Source organism: Anguilla rostrata, chromosome 4 (assembly GCF_018555375.3).
Source record: "Anguilla rostrata isolate EN2019 chromosome 4, ASM1855537v3, whole genome shotgun sequence".
Classification (NCBI taxonomy): domain Eukaryota; kingdom Metazoa; phylum Chordata; class Actinopteri; order Anguilliformes; family Anguillidae; genus Anguilla; species Anguilla rostrata.
The window spans coordinates 14,850,466-14,873,121 of record NC_057936.1 but is presented as its reverse complement, the minus strand read 5'-3'; the positions used below and the strand labels follow the sequence as shown (position 1 = coordinate 14,873,121).

Below are 22,656 nucleotides of genomic sequence, written 5' to 3'. Positions count from 1 at the left end.
GGGAAAAATATTTACCAATGTATGCACATTCATTTGACAGTTATGTGCATTTATGCATCACCTGGCACGTGTGGAAACAACTGCATTCATTTGAGGATATTTGAGATGTTCCTGACAGCAACATGTACTAAATTTATCCACAGATTCTTCCATCGTGTCTACTCCGGCCAATCAGATTTTAAGACATCCTTTTGCTAACACCTACCTTACTCCAACCAATCACAGCACATAGGTGCTCACATCAACCAATCAGCTCACAGAAGAATGAAGCCTTCAAACGCATTAGTATTTGAGAGGAGCTGACAAAAATAAGCTGTATGGTCAAAATGGCCATGAGTAAATACCTGCAATACAACTTCTTATATTTAAGTTAACTAGTTATTTTGCTTAGTGTAGACCCTGTCCAAACACAGCACCTGAAATGAGCAGTTCAGGCTCGAACACCTACCAAAATTTTAAGTAATTTCACAGCAATGTGAAAGACTGATATCAAATTATAGGAAGTCTTTGGTTGCAGTTATTGCTGCTAGAGGTGGTGTGACCAGTTATTGTTACAAGTGCTATTACTTTTTCACATGGGTGATACGGGTGTTTGATAAATTTTCATTTAATGAATGAAATAATACTTTGAAAAATGCGTTCTGTCTTTCCTCAGTTTCCCTTTGTCTAATATAAATTTGTCTAATACATTTTGTCTAAATATATGAAACCATTCAGTGCGACAAATATGCAGTAACAAAGGAAATCAGGAAGGAGCAAATACTTTTTCAGTAGTAGTTTGAACCACAGATTGGCACACAGTAACATTAGCTAGCTAGCAACAGCTGGCTAAGTAACAATGTCAACAAGATATTATTTGCGGGATATGTTAGCCTGATATCGAGAAATTTTTTTGCAAGTTTGGATGATATGATGATGAACATACCATGCATTGTTCTGAATCATAAGTATCCTAAAGAATATAACTGTTAGTTAAGGTTAACTAGTAGAATCTCGTCTAATTTTATGTTTGAACACAACTTTATTAACGTTACTTATTAGAAACGGGTGTTTCTGGATTTAACATAAGGTGCTTGCTCACAGCCATTAAGCTAACTAGCTAGCAATATAAATTATCCCCAGTTAGGATGGGGAGATGGTGGTGGTGGGGCGTAAAATGATTACCTTTATAATTCGTTTCTAGTAGTTAAAATGCTCTATTTTTTGAGTTCCTAACTGATTGTTCACTGTCCTTCAAACTAGGGGGTTTTATATAATGTCATTCATCAAATGTAGACAACAACATTTCACAAATAGATTGCATGCATCAATGGCTTCTGTGTGATATACAGTAGAAGAAAGTAAGAATTTACATCCCACTAAGATTTTTAGAAACCAAAGCTGTACAACCTGCGTTTCTAACGGCATTAATCTCTACATTATAAATTATTCTTTCAGTACCTCCCAAATTGTGATATTTATTCACATTTTGGCATTTAAATCCTCCTGAATAGCCTTTAAATGGAGCTACGTGATGCACTTCACTTGTCAGTCCATTTTACTTTTTATTATTAGCATTTTATGTCCATGTGCTACCACCAAGCATATTTGTATAGTGCTCTAAATGGCATCCCCATACTGTACCATACACATCCCTGTAGTCCCATATCAGCAACACTGGATACACTCCCCAGGCCGGGATTTATAATAAAGGCAATATTAACTGCTAAAAGACATAATGTTTGACCTTTTGTTGAACTCGTGATCCAAGTTCAACATCGCAGACTGCAAGAGCTGTTTTGCTGAGTGAGGGATTCAGCACTTCACAGCTTTCTCCAAAAGTAGTATTTAGTACTATTTTTTATTATTTTACTGTACTCCACTCCACGAAATCTTTTTTTTTTTTTCAAACAGAAACAGTAGAGCAATGTAGGCCAAACAACAACAAAAAAAAAATAGGCTATCATAAATATTGCATGTGCCTTTTTGGGAAATAAACAATCTTTTATTTACCTAAATGTGCAATATACATCAACAAATAAATTTAAGCTGATTCTTAGCTCCATATATACAATATTACACATATGTGCTTCTACTTCAAGACCATGAAGCTGAACCCTGGCCTCATCGGTATTAGTCTGTATACTAACACATTTCCAGAGTAGTGTGTAAACCTTCGAGAATCTAAAAAATGTTTAATTTCTAGCTTAAAGAGGAATGCTGTTGATAAACAGAGCAATCGTGGCTGTTTAGCTGAAATTCTTTATCTAGTCTGGACTTAATACTGACTGGATTTTAAAGAGCCAGAAACTTTAGCAATATTAGGAAAACAACAGCAAAGAAGAAAATCAGACACAAGGGGCTTCCGCGCAACTGAGCTCACTTACAGACAGCTACATCATATTTACACAGGTGTGTTTATATTTAATATCCATATGGCTGGCTCACATGAATTACAGTCTGGGTCTGCTGCTGGGTTTGGAAAAAGAAAGGACAATGCAGGCTTACCCCAGATCTTGATTTCTTTAAGATCACTTTAAGAGAGCCTAAAATGTCAGTCAAGAGCATCGCGGTTAATGCGACAGGAGTGTGCGATTCAATGATTTTATATCATCACTGGTACAGTTTCAACCATGATATGCATTTTCACATAAACCGTGGAGATCATCTTTCAATCTTTTCAGGGAAGTGTAAGAATCCCCTCAGATATACCAAACAGCGGAAGTACCGGAGCGGAGTAGTGAAGGGAGCCGTGTAGTCTTACCTGGTGCGACTGGAATGGGATTAATTTAATGGTATCTCTGAATCCGACTCCAAAATAACGCTCACTATCTATCATGGTAAATGCAGATGTGCCTCTGGCTTGTGTCGCCTGCATAGACAATTGGATATAAATTTGCCTCTTTAAAGGTTTGAGTTTTTTTCTGTGAGGACAATAAGAAACTTAAAAGGCTTTTCCTTCAATATTTAAACTTTTTATTAAAATATTTTCTCTATTTCCACTGGTGTAGGACGGAACTGGGAACACACCTGCAGTCACAGAACACTGATTTCCATCCACATATTCGTGTAAAAACTTCAATGTGCCAGGCAGCAAGCAGGAAATAAACAGCAGATGTTTACAGCAAAGGCTGTGCTGCACCATGGAACTTCTGGTGTAGGAGACCTCCTCTACAGCCATTTTAATCAGAGTACTCGGATGTGCATTACTGGTGGACATAGCAACGTTGTTCACCCATGCACGGAACACATATGGCGTAGACAAGCCTTCAGAACAAATGTCTTCATATAAAATTGGCGCCCGTGATTGCCTGAGTTTTTTTTCCACTGCTATCCCAGAATTATTTTCAGTGGAACATATTTAGCCAGTTTAAGAGAGACGCACTTTGATAAAACACGATCATGTTTTTAACAAAAATGCTCACAAAGTTTTGCCTCATAGGGTGAGGAAATATGTAAATTATTTTACTGTAATAATGAACAGGCAACGAACATTGACAAATTCAAAATAGGCCATAGCTCTATCAACTGTGGCCCCCTACTGGTAGGATATTTTTGTCCAGGTCCTGAGAGCTGCAGTGTCTGTAGTATTTGCTCCAACCATACGCTACACCACCTGATTTCACCAAATATTTTAACACCTTGGTTCCTGAAGCAGTGGCGGCTCCAGATCCAAAAACTGACAGAACCTTAAACTTATTATTGGTCTTTATATTTTTTCAATCATTTCTCTTGATTAACAATACAATGAATTCACAAGATACGTAATACCATCAGATATAGCTAACTGAGTTAACTGAGTAATAAAATTCTTTTCATTTGTATCCATCGCAAAATTGTGCACATTATTTAAAATTATGGATGCATGTATTTTTCGTTCTCCACATCCACACTCAGAAAATATTCATCAGAAAGCTTTGCAATGTGCAGATTGTGTAATTTAAATTATCTTTAAGTGCAGATTTTGTCAATTTTATTGAAGGTTGTGCTGAAAGCAAATGCTGTAGTTAACTGTGTGGATATCTTTTTACATTATGTGTATTTAGTGATTAAAACTGATTTTCCTTTCCTTTCAATTTCATCATTTAATCTCTCTAGCATAACGTGAAAAAGAAGCTGTGTATTTACCCACCAATGGATTATTCAGATTGTTAATCAATGAAAATGAAAGAAAATATTAGTGTAAAGAGAAGACTTCTACCCAGCCTATTTTCAGCTCAGCAACCACCACTGTCAGGAAGTAAGCTCATTAGTGAAATCTAGTAGTGTAGTGGGTGGTTGGAGCAAATACCTACAGACACTGTAGCCCACAGGAGGACCTGGAGATTAGTATTGTGGATATTTCTCTGAAGTGGGCAATAGTAAATAGGGTTAAAAATAAAAGGTATTTCACCTACTAACAAAAGAACCTACCATTAAATATGTCACGGGCTAAAGTATTCCACACTGCATTAACTTCAAAGTAAAACATGTATAAACATAGAAAAATGTAATAAAAGAAAATTGGTTAACATAGCCCTTAGTCCAACCAGTAAAATCATAATGGCTAAGCACTGTTAACTTTTTTGTAAATAATATATCTTTTTCCTACTTTGAAAGTACCATCAAATAAAAATACATCCTGCCTGAACAATGCAACAACCAGGAAAGCAGCGACCAGTGAGGCAGCAGGCTACACTTGGCTTTCTGGGTTTTATTTGTGTTTGCCTTGATTCCCTTGAAATTCAATCACTGAAATGTATGCTGAAATCAAACTGCGGCTAAATAACTCAGATCATGCACTGATCCAAACTGCAATTATTAGCTCATGGGAGTGTCTTATCGGCTTCGAAAAGTTTTTTACAATGCTTGTCCGGTATCACGACTCGGACACCAGCCATCACCAATTTCATAGAAGAAGAATGCAATAAAATAATACGTCAACAAGAAAACAGCTGTTTTATATAAGCTGATACTGATTATTTGAGATTTACAGAAAAAAGTGGCAAAAGCATTGTGGAACAAGACAGATAAAATAAAAAGTGAACCCCAAGCCAAAGTACAATCAAATGTGGAAGATAAGGGATTTTTTTAACTGCAGAGAAAGCTTGAGGATTTATTTAATCCATCTAGAGACAGCACTACACACAACAGAAGCACATTAAGCTGCTTGGCAGAAACATTTTCTGGCTTTGCATGTTCTAGAGTTATGGTAAGTGTTTTATAACCTTATAGGCAATGACAAGTGACCATTAGGAGGTACCCAAAAGCTCAGAAACCAGTTCTGAGTGAATAGCATCTAACTACATTGTATGGAGTTGTTATGGTATGTGTTAATCAGCAATAGTGCGAGAAATCAATTGCATTGCAAAATTGACTTATATGAGTCCATTTCCATCTATTCCTATGCTGATGGACTGGATTAAATGGGTGGAGTTCAATGTATTATCGGGTTCTGAGCTATTGGGTCCAGGTGCTTCGTGATGTCATAGTTTGAGACAAATAAAAGTATTCTGTCCCAATACAACAGCCTGTTTGAGTCAAAGCGAAACATTCCTTTGTCATAGCGATTCATTGTCCGCGTTATCAATAGAGATTTGTAATAGTTAGCTGTAGTCATTTTGCTATTATTATACTATAAATTGGTCAATAGGTGGCACCCACAATAGGTGGCACCCACAAGTTTTTTTGTGTGTGCAAATTCTTGTTAGCTACAACCAACAGGCATGACTCAACACCAAATAATTTCATAAGAACGTGATTGGTCAAAAGGTGGCATGATAAACACTTTCCAAACGGATAAAATGGAAAAAAGGATAAAAAATGGTATAAAGGCTTAACACTTTGTCCTAGAGAGCTGGAATTTCCAGGACATGTCAGCTCAAGTGAGACAAATCCTTTGTACACTGGTACCTACCACTGATTCACAAGTTGACCCACTCTGTTAATAGCAAAAACTGACTGTGATCATACAGCGTTGTCCCCCTAAACAGATTACAGATTAAAAAACGAACATGCTTTTTGAAATCCACATGTTCACTAGCAAATATACAAAAAACGACAATGATATATTGAAAACTGGGCATACATTAGACGAAAATATTCAGCTGACAATTAGATGAATTGACAAGGAGTCAATATACGTTGATCGATCTTCATCAGACTAAAGATTTATGATGTCTGGATTTACAAGAAGATCTATTTAAAGCTATGTTTCAACTGACTGATGGAAGGGACTAATAAAGATATAGTATTCTTTCTGAGGCTTTCAACATTGTTTGGACGGTCAGACACTCCATCCCAACAAGCCCCTCCACCTTCCAACATAGTAAACCGTGGAGTGGACTAGTGGATAAGAATCAGGCCTTTAAAGTTCAAAACTGCTATTCCCAAAACATAAGCAATCAGCAATCAAGAAACTGTCTGCGATCATACTGATTTTTATGACCCCCTACACATGGAAATTCAGTTGTCACACCAATCCCACCGCAAATTTGCTGGGAAAAAACGTTAATTTTTGATATATTTGATTCATAAACATGTCAAAAGGTCATGGCCTAACACAAAATCAGCCAGACTTACCAACTGCCTGTCCAGTCCTCACAAAACCTTTGTATATATGTCTGTCTCTCTTGTCTGTGTTCCATGTTATCTCTGCCATTGTTTTTGCAATGTTTGCTTGGAACCCTACACTTGACCCTTGCAGCTATATTTACTGAGACATTACTTGATAAATTATTGGATGAGCTATACCCGTGTTTACCCACTTTTTCTTCACTGCCTGTAATACCCAGCTTTCTAAATCTCTAGCCTTATTTTCTGACACACACTCATTATTTATTAAACTGATATGGTCTGTGCACCATTTAAAGAGTCACAGGTGACTTTCTTTATTGTATCCAAGCAGAAATCAGCAGTCCATTTCAGAGATTAACGGCAGGGAAGAAAGACGTTGCACATGTAGAGGTGAGGTGAGGACAGGAGACTGACCCAGATACTGTGAGCTGCTCACGCTGAAATGATATCCTACTGTAAAGTGCTCCTTTAGCTTGAGCACGTCTGGTAGGACACTGGTACAAACTTTCCGCTTTTTCGGTATTACGTTGAAGGCTAAATGTATTCATGGCAGAATTACAAAAGAGGTTTTCACTGTAATCTGGTACTGATTGCTGCTCTTTATTTGAATTCAACATGTTCAACCAGCAATCATTTCAATCCCACCACATACCTTTAAAAAGTATAAGATCTGGTCACCTAAGTTCAAAATTTGTCCTAAAAATATTGATATTCTAAGGACGTGCTTAATTGAAATAGTTACAGGTAAGTATCACTCACATCCATGTAGTCATTCTCAAGTGCCAATCCAGTCCAGCACACAGACACCCCAGGCAAGAGTCACAGATTCTCTGACTTTATCCCACCGTGGGAGAAGACCAGTGGACTAATTCACCTGTCATATTCACAGGGTCTCAAATCCCAAGAGAATCATGGGTGACCTCCCTCTATCCATCATTCAAATGACCACTCAAGTTCTGTATGAAATAGTTTCGATTGTTCTCAAAATTCAAGATGACCTACTAATTGTGAAAATGTAATAAACGGGGATTAAGCTTTCACTTTATTTTTTACGGGTCATTAGATTTTGTGACAGAGGTTCTGCATTTTGTCCATTGTCTCAATTGGTAGCTGTGCCAAAACTCACATCAGTCCATCAGAAACAACTCTTCCAGCACAGGAGAAAAAGGAAAAACCATCACAGCCAATAGCCCGCAGAGCTCTGGGCTTAAATGTTTCCGAGTTCAGCAGGGCAGCTGTGATTTGTCTTTGAGAGGGAGAGAGGACGTAGGCACAGTCGTGAATGTTCATGTTCTGAGGGCTTTGCTGCTGATTGATCTTAAAGGTAAAATCACCCAAAGCCTGTAGGGATATGGATGATTCACCCCTTTATTACTTCAATCTAATTAGTAGAATAGGGAATGTCATTCCTTCACAGACACCACAGAGGGGGGAAAATGACCGTTCCCTGGTCTTCACTCAGATGATTGAAGAATAAACAACCATACTGGCATGAAAATATTAAACTCCTGCATGTTACACCGAGAAACAGCCACTGTGTTTCTATTCCTGTCTGAAGGACTTTCAGACGGACAAGGAATAGAACAAAAATGCATGTCATCCCCAAGAAGAACCGGTATCGATCACTGCATTGATCTTTGCGGTGTGCACATCCAGCGCCTACGAGTTATTCATCAGACCTGAACATCGGATAAGTTAAGCAAAAGAGTTTCCAGTGCTGCAGAAAAAGCACAATCAAGTAATCACAGGGCTCAGACTATGAATAACATGTGGCTAACAAAGCATGAAGCCACATTACTAGATTTGATTATTAGAGCATGAATGTTCTCAAGTGCTGAGACTCCACTTTAAGAAAACAGTTTGTACTTTGAGGTCCAGACAGGCCTTTTCTGTTACCTCTCTACTGAGCAATTTCTCCTGCATGTATCACCTCCATACCATTATTTCTAAAACAGAATATTGAGGAAATAAAATGTGACAACAGCCAAGGAAATGTGTCAGATGACTGTCACTCCATGCTTCATGTTGAAATTATGTTTCATGATGTCATCCCCAGTGGAAAACTACTAATGGGATTAGTAGACGTGAACGTCTAGTAAATATGTCACAACACACAAAAGGGGGCATCTGTTTATCTCTCCAGAAATATATGGCCGCCCTCCCAGTCCCATAGTCCTGGGCGCCACTGATTGTTTCTCGCTCAATACACATCCGCATCGCTGACCATACCGTCATTCTTCTCTATTCATCCGCATTTTTTTGTGGAGTGCAGTCTGCAGTATGCTTATGTTCTGTTGTGCAATTTCAAATTCCACATATAGGCAGCAAACTACATAAAAAGATTTATGAAACAGGTTTTCGGTTCTCTCAGATTCACATCCATTCTATTTTCTGAGTAAAATCAGTCACTTGCTCACCTTCTGTTAGAAAAGTTACCAACTGTATACACCATGCAATTACCTATAAAATAACATATTAATAATAACAATAATATTTGGCAAAAGCTGGGCAACTACTGTGTAACTTCTATGCAAATACTCATTGTTTCATTCACAATACATTAAATAGATTTATTTGCAATCAGGTCTAGGGCTGGGTCTCGGTTATTAGACTACCTGTCAGATTACCAGAGTGGGTTGGAAGTGATGGTTGGGGAAGACTGAGGGTCATTCAGAAAGCCTGTGTAACTATATAACGTTTTCACATGCCATTTTCACAGCATTACACCAACATGTAGATGCATAGTAGGTACATGCTGCTTACATCCTGACTACAATGTGTGTACACTAAATACAGTAAATCCCCTGATTAGAGTGTTACAAAGACCTAAGACTTTATATTCTACATAACCCACACATTAGTGATGGAAGGTTCTTGGGTGGCATATTCAGTTAAATCACTAGTGCTTGAAGCAGTAATATTTCTCTTGGTCTGGAATGAAATCCTGATGCCAGCGCAGACAATAACTGGGACTCGTGCATGACATGTGATTGGCCCTTAGTGTCACCGGACTCACCGCACAATAGTGACTCCTTGGATCGATCCAGCACTTGAGAACTGTCGGCACCAGCTGAAATAGCTGTGCGACCTACAGGCCACAATAACTACGCAACTCAACTGTGGGTTTGCAGAGTCAAATAAGCAGTCGCTGGCCGTGTGTGTTTTGCGAGACTAGCGTGTGTCTTCAAAAACGGCCAAAGGACATAGCAGCAATTGGTCATTCAAAATTGTGAGAAATATTTAAAAGATTCATTTAAAAAAATGAAAACTAATTTATTGTTTCTAATCAATAGCTATATAGACATAATTAATGCCTCATTATTAAAGCATAGAGAAAAGGACAAATGAATTCCTGTTCCTAGCTGCACTACAGAAAGGGAATATCCGGACAAAGCCTTTGTTGTCTGGCAGAGAAACTAATATCTTTTCCCATTGTCCATTCCCAAGTGCAGATGCACTCACCTGACAAGCTTAAGTGCTCTGGAGTTCTTGACAGATGCATGCTTCAGCCCAGGAACTTTTGGCAAAAGGGGACAGAACTGAGAATTAAAGATGGTGACTGATTTGTCTGAAAATGTGCTCTTCTCATAGAATACTCCACTCTGACTTTTTACCCTCATTGCTTGACAGTGAAATTTCCCACTGGCCATTACAACAAAGTCTCAAGAAAGGTCAGCTAAGTAAAATGTTGACATTTTAACAAGTTAAATGTTTTTGAGAATTCAAAGTGTGTGGGAGAACTTTAATGGATTCGCATTAAGTTAAACCAGACTTTCGATAACACAGAGCTATCTGCGGGTTCCCACTGTAATTCAAGACTTCAATGACTCCACATCCCCACCGAAAGCTGTCAAATGTAATGAAAGACTTAAATCATCCAACAGTCACTGTTATCAAGACCGTATTCCTTCTAACCTTCCAGTTCATTTCACACTTCATAGATTTTCAACAGCAACAGAAGACAAAAACCTATACTTGAGTGACACAATCTGAAATATAAACAACAGAATAAAAGTATACTACTTGTGCACAAGCATTTTACAATGGGACAAATAACAGAGACTACAAACAGCCTGAGACATCACTGTTATTTTAGATTCTGCTAAATCCTAGTTTGTAACAGTTCACAATAGTGCAGGGGAAAATATACAAATGCACCTACACACAAACAAATACACAGGAACATGTAGCCTGACCATACAACTGTTACTGGATCATGGCCCAGCCATGCTCCACAAAATAGTGGACTGAGAAAACTTAATTATAAAGTCTTAATTATAAAGTCATATAATGTTATGTAAAATGGTGTTACTGAATGGCAAACGTTTTCAGAAAAACACATTCTAAGATTAATTTACTCAAATACTAATAATACTTAAATTTAAAATACAAATAAAAATAATATTTATCAAATTGTCCACCAAGAAAGTACTTTATAGTGTCTGCCATTTTTATTTTAAAAATCACCATCAATCACTTTAAGGCCACAATCCCTCCCTTGTAAGTCATGAGTTTTTGCACATCGTTAAGATTACCAGCAGCAGTAAGGAATCTGAGTAGTGTGTAGTCTAAACAGAAGTCGCACATCTCAGTGACAGCTAGAACAAAAGAGACCTCTATAGGCAAAACCATAAATTGCATGCATCTTCCCCCATTGTATTGTATGTTAAGGACATTCAGAGTATCACAATCCCCAGCACCAATAAACACCTGATATGCAGACGGAATGCACACCAGTGGGGATGAATTCAAACACATTTTACAAATAAATGCGAGGAGAGGAGATTTGGGGTATCATTGTAACATCATCATCATCGTCATCATCATCATCATCATCTTCTTCTTCATCATCACCATCACCATACAAAGACAAAGGTCTACACTCAGTTATGTATCCTTTCAAGTTCATTTAAATGAATGATGTTCCCACATTATTGTTAACTCAGTTTCAATAACTTACTAACATTTGTAGATCAGAATATATATATATATATATATATATATATATATATATTACAAACAAAAATGTATAACTTCCATATCTCTACAAGAGTGGCTGAAATTTTTACCTTCAGTTTTGGCCTTTCTTTTTCATGCACGCAGCACATGTTCAATGTTAATTCAATATGCACTATATCAGAGTAAAATTCATTCAAAGAGGCATTTAACATTATACTGAAAAGACCCTTGCATTTCAGTATAACAAATGCTGCAAACTGGAAATCTATGGAGGGACAGATATATCTACAGAACAGAGACAGTAGTAGATCAATGTGATCCCCATGTGTGCCAAAATTCCTAATATCTACAGTTCACTCACTTCACATAAAACAGCTGGAGCTCTTTCCCACATCTATAACCATCCAGCCAAAATCCCTGGCATGGATCCAACTCAGGTTTGACTCAAAACACCAGTGAAAACGAGGCTGACAATCTTAAGAGGCTGCAATATCTCTCTCTCTCTCTCTCACATACACACAAACACACACACTCACACACACCTCTGTGTGTGTGTGTGTGTGTGTGTGTGTGTGTGTACGAAAGACAATATGCGTATGAGACTGTTTCCCTATTTTGAAGTCTGACAAGTGGAAAGTATGCTGCCAGTAAATGCAAAAAAAAGAAGAAAAGAAGGAGAAAACGAACCAGTAAACGTAACAGATGTTTGTTGGAAGGGCTGAATATGAACAAAATAATAAGCAATGTCAAGGACAGGGGCTGCAAGTCATCTAAGACAAGTCCCATTCTAATGGAGGTCAACTTCACCGACGCTAGTACAATTCACATAGGTGCCCTCTGAAACATCTTCATGCTTTCTCATACAATTATTGCTGAATATGTATGGCAAATTTGTCTATTCAATTGGCACACAGATTTGCAGTGGTGTAAGGAACCTCGGCTCTCACTTCTCATTCCGAAGCTCTTCCCAGAAGGACTGATTAGTCCACATTGCTAGACTGTGTTGGTTTCATCTTGACTGCTGGTTCACTGCTAGTCTGATGCACAGGATACCGTTTCTTACTAGGTAACCTTCAGTGATAGGAAAATGGTGAAATTGCTGGGTTGAGTGGCTTGTTTTCATCTTTAATTATTTTTTATTATTAATTATTATTATTTTTTTTGCATACAGTAACATTTCAACATGAGGCGGGCACGGTGGCATAGTGGTTAGCACTGTCGCTTGAGTTGGTCCCCGGGCGCTGCACTGTGGCTGCCCACTGCTCCTAAGTAACTAGGATGGGTCAAATGCAGAGGACAAATTACCCCACGGGGTTCAATAGAAAGTATATCTTAATTTATGAATGTTTACCGGGAAAGGTAAATAATCTAACTGTATACATGCATTGCAAGTAAAAGAATCGGATTTGATAAGACCGTCTGCTAAATGTAATGTAAACTCAGTCTTTTATTTATAGCATTAAGTGAACATCTTCCCCTGTATAACACCATTTACACTGTGTAGAGAGCGGCGTCTTTCAAGATGTCAATGCACCTCCACAGAGAAATGGTTTGAGCCGCATAATGGCTTTTTGAGCCAGCTGCTCTCAAACCAACTGCGCATTTATTGGGTGGTGTGGACAGAGCCTGTGACAGAAATTTCCACTTCCATCTAAGTCACTTTCTGAGGGAGAGTGGTGTTGCATTCTTCCAGCAGAATTCCAGACACCGATAGGGTAGAGCCTATGCTACTGGCCACACAGGTGGCACAAAACATTACAGTGATTTAAACTGTTGCTTCCATATTTGTATTCAATATCACATACTCAAGAAGCTAGAATAAGTCAGCTGGTTAATACTATGGCCAAAAAGGTAACAACTACTTGAGCTAGCTATGAAATATGTCCAACACCATTAAAAAGAAATATTTGATCGTTGATTAGATTTCACAAAAGTGAAATATTAATATTTTGAACAGTGAAGATCAAATTGATTAATTTTAACTAAAAACAAGTGTGGTACAGTTGAATTTGAGGGACTGGTGAAAATAACAACAATAGACTATGCTGAGCTTGAAAAAGACATTGTTGGTGGAACCAAGCCCTGGAAACTATGGCATGGAATGATATTACAGCATTTAATTAGTGAACTGGCAGGCAACATTGCTAACTGCTAAAAATAACCAGTGATGTTTACCACGACTATCTCTCTTACAATATTCTTAAAACAAAATATTTTTATATTACTGCTCAGTCAGACATTGTGATGGCAAGACCAAGCCTTCCACAAGATACTGACTATTGCACAAAACCCAGCTGCAATATTTCTTCTTCTACGTAAAAAAATCTAAATCGTTGGATCCATTCACAGCCATCTACTCCAAATCAAGCTTGGATACCTTGCAGAGCTTCAATGTTCCTTCATGACAAATCTCAGCAGGTAAGTGACCTCTGGTGTAATCACCTCAGAGACCTGTGACTTCATTGATATCATTACTGTTATTATGACTGCCTACTGTATGGGGCCATTCACTTATCAATCGCCAGTTCACACTAAAGGCCTCATTATCTCTTCTCCAGAAACTGCTATCCTATGCATGTGTTCTCCCATTGAAAACCTTTCCAGAGATTTCTATTACATTTTCTTCATTATTATCTTGCCTGGCGGGGGACAGGAAGTACACCCAATAAATCACCTCACTCCGTTCTCAATAGGAGACGCTCCTTCGCTCTCTATGAACTGGTATATCCTTCCCCACTCCCACACAACCCTGGTTTATTACAGTGTCTGGATGTGAAACAGGAAGCTGAGTTCTCCAAGAGGATATCTAGCATTAGCCCCGCGGTTGGAAAAGAGAAGACAGTTGCCAAGAGAACCAAGGAACGGCAGCTGAGGAACTCCACCTGCAGCTCATCTCAAGGCCGTCCGCACAGCTGTGCGAATCTCTGCCAGCACCACGGATCATTAAAAGGGCTCTCTCAACAAACGTGAGCGGGAGAAGGATGGGAAGCCAGCAAAAATAGCATCTGGTGGAAAAAGCACAAAGGGCATTTTGAAGCCGCTTCATCTCAAGAGGAAAAACATTTGCAAACTTGCATGCGTCTTTCAACTCCCACCTCAAGCCCCTGCCTTGACATATACAGAGCCATGAAGACGCACAAACTCTGCTTGCAGTGCAGATTCACCAGTCTCACACAGGTCCCCGGGGACCTCACTGGGTTCATGGACCAGTTGGAGAAATAAATGCTTTTGCTGCAGAAGGCACAAACTATTCCAGATCAGAGAATCATCACAACACAACTTATTTTCTCTTAAAGTCATCCCCCGAACTATACATGTTCACAGGGGAAAAGGTTACTAAAAATTCTATTTGATTCTAAATATTAACTAAAAGCTAATTATTCCTAAGATATTTAGTCATTTCCCTTCTCTTCTAACTCCAGTGACAAATCCTTGTTAGGTTTTATAGGCCTCAACCAAGTTCAGGGGTTTTATTTTGACCAACGTTCCACATAAATTCCCATAGACAGAGCTTGCTTTTTACATTGTTCCTTCTTGACAACGTCAAATTTTAAAAAAAATTGTAAAGCATGAAAATAAGTATGCAGAGGGTGTCAAACCATTCTGTAATAGGGTAGAGAGAGCCCTGGAAACTTAAATCCTCCCTCCCACTGCAATGCCATAGTCAATTATGCATCACCCCATGTGACTTCCAGCCACTCAGCACTGACCGGGTCAGGCTGTGATTCCACAGTGGGCAGAATTACAACATTGGGAACCAGTACTGTCACTGGGGAGTTCCCAATTCCTTGATTGTCACCAGGGCCTGAGGCATGTCAAGGACATGTCATGATTTATTCACAATATGACACAAAAGAAAATTAATAAAACATTTAAACTGTACATACATACTTTGTTCAAGATTTTGAACAAACTTTACAACAAAACCTCACACATATATGACCCTCACACTTCTAGACTGACTGGTTAACCAAATGGTGCTATGAAATTGGAAGTAAAGATACATACATAAATCTGATTAATATGACTTATTGGTTAAAATAAAGGTCACAAAATGAGATTAGCCTATTTAAAACTAAATGATTCCATGAACAAAGATTTCAAAATCTTTACATAGCTGTATTTTGGCCTCACAAGTAACAATAATTTCAGAACTACCTGCTTTCCCCATGAGTTTCTATCTGAGGTTCTCCTGTGAATTTCTTCTGATGCACAAACTGCTCATTAAAAACATTCGAAAAATATTCAATACTAAATTAAATCATTCATAAATTTACTGTGTAGATTAAGGATATCATTTTGAAGTTTGCAGGTTCAAATTCCAGGAAGTGCAATACCTTGCATCCTCGATCAAGGTATCTAACCTGAATAGATTCAGTAAATATCCAAATGTACAAACAGAGAAATTCAATAATAAACACCAACAACAGACACTGCTGCTTGTGGTCATAATCAGACTGTTTACAAAACTGACTTTTACCCTATTCTCACAAATTACCCTAACCTTTATTCAGCCTCAGAACTGATGTATTCAGGAAGCCAAAGATACCAGAAGTTTTATTCTTGGGTTCTTTTATCATCTGTTTTCATCCAGGACACGTTGCATATGGTATAGTGTATTCATTTACCAGACTCTTTAATTCCCATTGAGGTATTTATTTCCTACAAACAGCTGTTCACACTAATTGAGGGTGACTGCTGGAGTGTCAGATGGGTGGAAAGACTCATTAATATAATCCCCCCCATTTCTTAACTATCTCCATCTCCTGTCTCCTTCTGAAAATCCTGAGAACCTGAATTCCAGGGAGATGCAAGACAAATGATCTTCTCAGGCCAGGACAGCCTTTCCGCTTGATGACTCAGAGAGGGGTGCGGCTGTAGTAAAAAGTTGTTTTTTGGGGCTATCCTTAGATTTTCATCTTTCCCCATCATAAATGTTACTACTTCCCCCTTACTATAAATGTTACTGTGATATTATTTGCATAATTATATTGTAAAAACACACAAGGTTGTACAGTACCCTTACAGTACAATCACATATCCAACAAATAATTAGTAATAGTATGGTATCTGCTGCTCGAAGTGCCTCACACCACACCCCCACCTCCTCAAGACCTCAGCAACCTGGCTCAGACCTCTTGAAAATGACAACAAGTGATTAAGTTAAAAAAGTAAAAATAAGTAAAAGTAAAAATTGTGAGAATCTAGAAAAAAAAGTCAAATGTACACAAAAAATAATTTTAAAAAATAAAATAAATTGGCCAGTTTTCCAGGGTGATTTCCTTGTCAGATCATGTGCAGTAGTCACATTTGCACAACAGATGTACTGTAGATATACAGAAAAACTTCCATATTTGGTGCACGGCAGATGTTGAAACTTCCCTGTTGAAACTATGGGTTCATGAACATGGTTTTTTTTTTTTTACAGTTTTAATTCCATAAATTTTCTTTTAGTATTAGTTTCCTCTCTATCTATCCTCCAAATCCGGTTGAAACTGGTTTTGAAAAAGTCAGATCATGGAAACTGTGCAGTCTTAAGATGTCTTCACTTTTGAGCTATTCAAATTAAAATAAAAAAATAATTTGTCTTTCCAATTTATTGACCATTGCGTATTTAATTACATTTTATTTTTTTAAAACATACACAAAAAAACTTTCTGACCACCCCCCAAGCTTAATTTAATCATACATTTAAAACTATGGTTGAGTACACAGTCTAATTAGACTGCATTGTACTCCAGAAATTACTCCAGTCATTTTACTTGTTCTGGTCAATGCTATAAATCATTCTGTCTGAGCATTTCATGGTTTATGTAGAGCTACACATTTCTTTCACCAAACATAAATCACAGACTAATTCTTTATGACACCTTATGTACTGTACATATGGCTATACAGAATTTAGGGTGATAATTGAGGAACACCACACCACTATACAAAACATTAGATCCTAAATTCAGAACTGTACATATGCATAGAAATTACTGATGATTCTTTAATGTATGTTCATTCGAGACTGAGCCCAATATTAAATTTCATGGCTGCATCATTACCTAGAGTATTCTCAATTTGCACTGTATTCAACATCTTGAATTCTTTGGAGTCTTGCAGGTAACTGATGAGAGGTTGGTGGGCTGTGACTTGAGGGCCCAAGTTAATTTGACATTAAACCTACAGTGCGAGAGAGGGATTATTACAGTGGGACCTCACTGAACCTCTTTTTACTTGCTGAGAGAACAGTGTGGGCAGTATTAGCAATGAGAAAACCCAGACCAGTCACACCAGCAGTCAGAAGCCAGAACTGCTTCAGAAATGTGTTTAAACAAAACTGCTATGTTGAGTGTATTTGAGGATCTGCCACTAGCTAGGTCAGGAAGGATCTCCTCACTCGCATCGGCTAGAGGAAGGTCTACACTACAGTGACACGACATCGGGGTTGCTAATTATCCATCATAACATGCAGCTGGTGGGATCGAAGGACTGCACATTACACTGAAATGACAGGAGGGAAGACTCCCATATGCACCTCTGGCAGCAATTCCAAACAACAGGAGAGGTTTATTTTGCTGAGCTCAACCTCAGTGGATGTCCTACTATGAAAAATGTTGCTCTGACCAAGCCAATCTTTTCACTGCTGATGTGCAAAAATACACATTTGATCTATTTATCTATAAAAAACAATACATCAAGGTGAGGGACATATCTAACGCCGCCTGGCTGTAAAAACATTTCCAGTGTAAACAATTAAAGTGAAGCCCAATGTAATCACATTGTGGCTCTGTTTTGATATGGATATGCGCTAACAAGTAAATAAACAGACTATGCTTCACAGATATATCATCATGAAACTCAAGAGTGATCCCCCTTCTCAAACCTTTATCCCAGAACTGCGTAGAGGCATAGACGTCCTTGCCTAGGGTGCCATCCCTCTGAACCAACCATTTGGACGTGTGCCAAATGAAGGGGAATAAGAAGAATAAAAATCCATATGATAGTTGACGGCCCCCCAGGCCCGCAATTGCCCCCCCGATGTTGGCCTTACAGGGATCTTTTCATTTAGTATAGTTCCGTTAGAGTACTCATCATTTATCCACATTTTTAAAGTAAAAATATATGCCTCTACCTGATACAGTGAACCTTAACTGCTATAAGTGTAAAATATTACTATTAATATTTATCAGCACCATGCCTTTGTTCAAGACCTGGCTAGATAATTAAATTGCACTGTAAGGTGAGGTGGAATGTTTTCATTCTTTGTGTTGTTGCATGTTTTCTCTCTTCTCAGCAGCAGATGCCGTATCTGGAGAGGAGCGGGGTGTGTTTCCGATTATCGAATTGCACTGGGATTGGTCCAAGAAGAATGGGGGCCATATAAAAGACACATGTGGACTTGGAATCAGGGTTAGCTTTTGTAGACTTGGAATCGGGGTTGGTTTTTGTGGATTAGGGATCAGGGTTGGCTTTTACCTGCAGACCAAACCACACAGATGAGTGGCTATGTTGTAGTCGCTATGTTGGTGTGCAAATCTATGCATGCATAAATTTTATGTAAATGTACAATTACTTAATAAATTATCTCCCTGAGAATTAAGACCAGCATGGAAGCTTTAGACAGTAGGTGCTACTTTTCTTTAGATCAGTTCTTTTTCTCCAGCTTTTGTTCATATTTCTTTTCTGATTGGTGGTGCAGTGGGTAGCACTGTCACCTCACAGCAAGAATGTCCTGGGTTTAAATCCCAACCTGGACCTTTCTGTGTGGAGCTTGCAGGTTTCCTCTGGGTACTCTGGTTTCCTCCCACAGTCCAAAAACATGCAGGTAGGCGTATTGGAGAGTCTCTGAGTGAATGGTGTGTGCCCTGCAATAGATTAGCAACCTGTCTAAGGAGTATTCCTGCCTCTCACCCAATGCATGCTGGGATAGGCTCCAGCCCCCCCGTGACCCTGACTAGGATAAGCAGGTATAGATAATGGATGGATTAACAGTTTTATTTTTAGCTTTTTTTAGATTATCTTTTGAATGTTTTTTGTTTATGTTGGCCTGGCCCACCCGTTAAGTCCGTTTGCTTCCCTGTGCACTAAAATAAATAAGCTGGAAAGATAAGGAAGGTCTTCTCTCATGGTTTGTTCTGCCAGGTTGGGTTGGAGAAAAGGGATCCATCCCCTTTATTTTATGTTATGCATCTCCACCCCTAGACAGGTGCATAACAATGAATTACAAGCAGGTAATTTTTAAGGGTTTAAGGGTGCCTGTCAGGAGGATGAAGAGATCCAAACTATCCTTTGTCTTAACAAGCTCATGCTCATCAATAGCCACTTTCTGCCCCTTTGCAGTGATACTGCGCTTTGCACCTTGCAGAACTGCACAGGTATTACCTCCCTTCTGACAAGACCTTGTGTTTTTGTTGTTTTATAGTTAATTTATTGCTTAATTGTTTCTGTGCAGGCCCAACTTACAAAATGTGGCATTATAAGAAACCTTAAATGAATGAATCCTCAATAAATATCCAGCAGTACAAATGTATGTAAAAAACTACAATTCCTTCAATCTATTTTTGTCCAAAGTACCAGGTGTTAGCCATTCTGTTTTTGTGCCTTTAGCCAAGGACATTGCTTGCAGCTTCCACATATGTGTTTTAATAGTTTCCTACCTTTTCTTCCTCAAGTGCAGTGTAGGTGTTCTTCAGCTCCAGGCTAAGAACTCTGGTGATACTGGGAAGACTGGGCTTAATTGTATCCAGTTGTTTACGGGGCTGACCCTGTGCTTGTCTTTTTGCTCTTGTGATATACTGTGTAAGATTCAAACTATTATTGTTATAGTCGTTGTTGTTGTTGTTATTATTATTATTATTATTATTATTATTATTAGCCCTGCGATGGAATACTGACCTGTCAAGAGTGTATTCCTGCCTTTCATCCAATGTCTACTGGGACATGCTCCAGTCCCACAAATGTTCATTGTTAGCACCTCCTTTGCTGGAGGGCTTCTCTACAGCCACTTTGTTATTCATAACTGCATTTAGCGCTCCACAACTTTCTGATCCTGTACACTGTTGTCAAATCCTTTTTTTGCTTTTATATGGTATGACGAATACATGTGTAAATTTTGCACTTCAACTTCAAGAGGCAGTACCAAGTCATATTCAACTTGGGAAACCACAAAGGGTAACATCATTTTAATATCCCAGGAAAAACCCAATGTGAGTTTCTAGTACCCTCGTGTGCAGTGGGATAGCTTGTTTATATTTGCTTCTGGATTTTCTGGCATGTAAGAGAGACCTATATATCTGTGGAACGTCAGTATTGTTGCAATGAACTGTTGCAATGAACCAATACATGAACTGTTGCAATGAACCAATACATTTTTCCTAACGGCAAACATTCAGCAGAAAAAAAGCCTCAATGAAAATTCTCAAGGGGTGTGGAGAAAGAATTGTTTGCAAAACGACAAATGTGAATAACTGTTTACCCAAATGGACTTCTGCAAGCATGAGAATACTTTTGAAAATAAAAAAAAGTCACAGATCTCATAGAAGTTCATCTTCGGCAAATAAACACATCTGAGGGGGACAGTGTTAAAGGCAAAGACTGACCTGTGGATCAGAGAAGACTTGCTGGATGCTGTTGATTGGGCCGCAGGGCACACCGGTCTCCTCAAACTTTCCCAGCCAATCGCCTGTGCTCTTTTCTGAGAATCTAGGAACAAACAAAGTCTCTGCGGTTTGAACTGTGCACCACAGCTTATGAAATGAGAGAGAATGGGGGCTGCAGCTGGGCTAGATCCAGATAGTCAACAACATCCAAAACTGCAAGGCACATGTGGTTCTTGGAAGGTCCGCATACAGCATCTCCTGCCCCAAGCAAGGGAACAATTTCAGACTAGATAACAGTCTGGGTCCTTACTCCTCAAAGGTGCGTACACACACACACACACGCATATTCAACACACACACACACACACACACACACTAAATGAACAGATTTCAAGGACAGGAACAGTCCAAGAGCAAGATGTATAAGATAAGAAGCACTTAATCTTCTACTGTGCCACAACAGTTTTTTTTACTGTATACAAGTATTAAAAATTTACATAAACTAGACAGTCTTTGACAATATTTGTAACTGGTGTTTCATGCCTATTGACCAGTTTAATCACATATAACTCTTGAATTAGGTACATGTAATCAAGTCTTGATAAGTGATAATAACAGTTTAAAGTAGAGCATACCTACAACCAACATACATTTTAAAGGCATACTATGCAGGAGTTTTACCTCAAATAACCATGCTAAGGCATATCTGTGATACACAGGCAAACTCTGTCTTTATGCACTTTTTTTTTTACCTGTATTTGTTATTCTCTTTTGTGTTTGGGATATTTCTGGGCGTGGCACACTCTTCTGTGTCGGGAGGAGTGGGTGTGGCTACAGAGCCTGTGGTTTTGGATCAGATTTCAATGGAGTGTTTGTTGCTAGCTAGCGAAGAAGCGGAGATACAGAAAAGAAAAAAGACAGGGCTCATTCAAGAACTATTTAAACTTGGAATTGCTTTTCCAAGGGGGTATCAGCTGAACTTCGCCAAGGGGATGAAAAGCGATGTGCAGTTGGCTTGTTTTCTGTTGGCCCTGCAAGTAACGTCACCTCTAGCAATCCAGTTAGCTATGTTAGGTGGGGTTCTCAAAGTGAGCGGGCAAGGTTGAAAATGGAGGAGGAGACTTCTTTGACTGTAAACACAGAACCACGGCAAGGCTAAGAAAATCCTGCACAGTATTGCCTTTAAATTGGGAGATGTTCAATATCTACAGTACCTCTCAGACAGAATCTGCAACAGTTCTTTCCGGTTTTGCACTCTCAGCTTGTTGGTTTTGTACTTGGGGTCTTCTGCCAAGTTGGTCAAATTCAAAACCTGGTAATCAAAAATGTTCTCTTACGTAAGACAGTAGTTCCAAGTAGATATGCTCTGTTACAAATATAGTATATTTAGATATCAGGGTTTCACACCAACATATATTCTGTCGAAGTTCTGCACTCATTTCACAATGAAATGCTACAAAAAAACAAATGGTAACTCCAGTCAATCGATTTTACAACCATCCATACATGACTCCAGATTATATGACACTTATATGTGATGGGCATTGTCCAAATGGCCATCACAAACCAATTG

General features: G+C 38.6%; 1 protein-coding gene across 2 annotated transcripts in view; it reads right to left on the bottom strand.

Moving 5' to 3' along the window:
• sugct (succinyl-CoA:glutarate-CoA transferase) overlaps positions 1 to 22,656 on the bottom strand; it is a 96,916-nt gene that overhangs the window by 35,310 nt on the left and 38,950 nt on the right. Inside the window, exons 11-13 of one of the 2 annotated variants that reach the window (XM_064330877.1) lie at positions 22,298 to 22,395; positions 21,084 to 21,186; positions 16,905 to 17,664 (exon numbers count right to left, since the gene is read on the bottom strand). In XM_064330877.1, the coding sequence (XP_064186947.1) occupies positions 17,659 to 17,664; positions 21,084 to 21,186; positions 22,298 to 22,395 (207 nt within the window). In that variant the 3' untranslated portion in view covers positions 16,905 to 17,658. Of the gene's footprint in view, positions 1 to 16,904; positions 17,665 to 21,083; positions 21,187 to 22,297; positions 22,396 to 22,656 lie in introns of those variants that run through there. The other variant, XM_064330876.1, reaches the window with a different exon arrangement.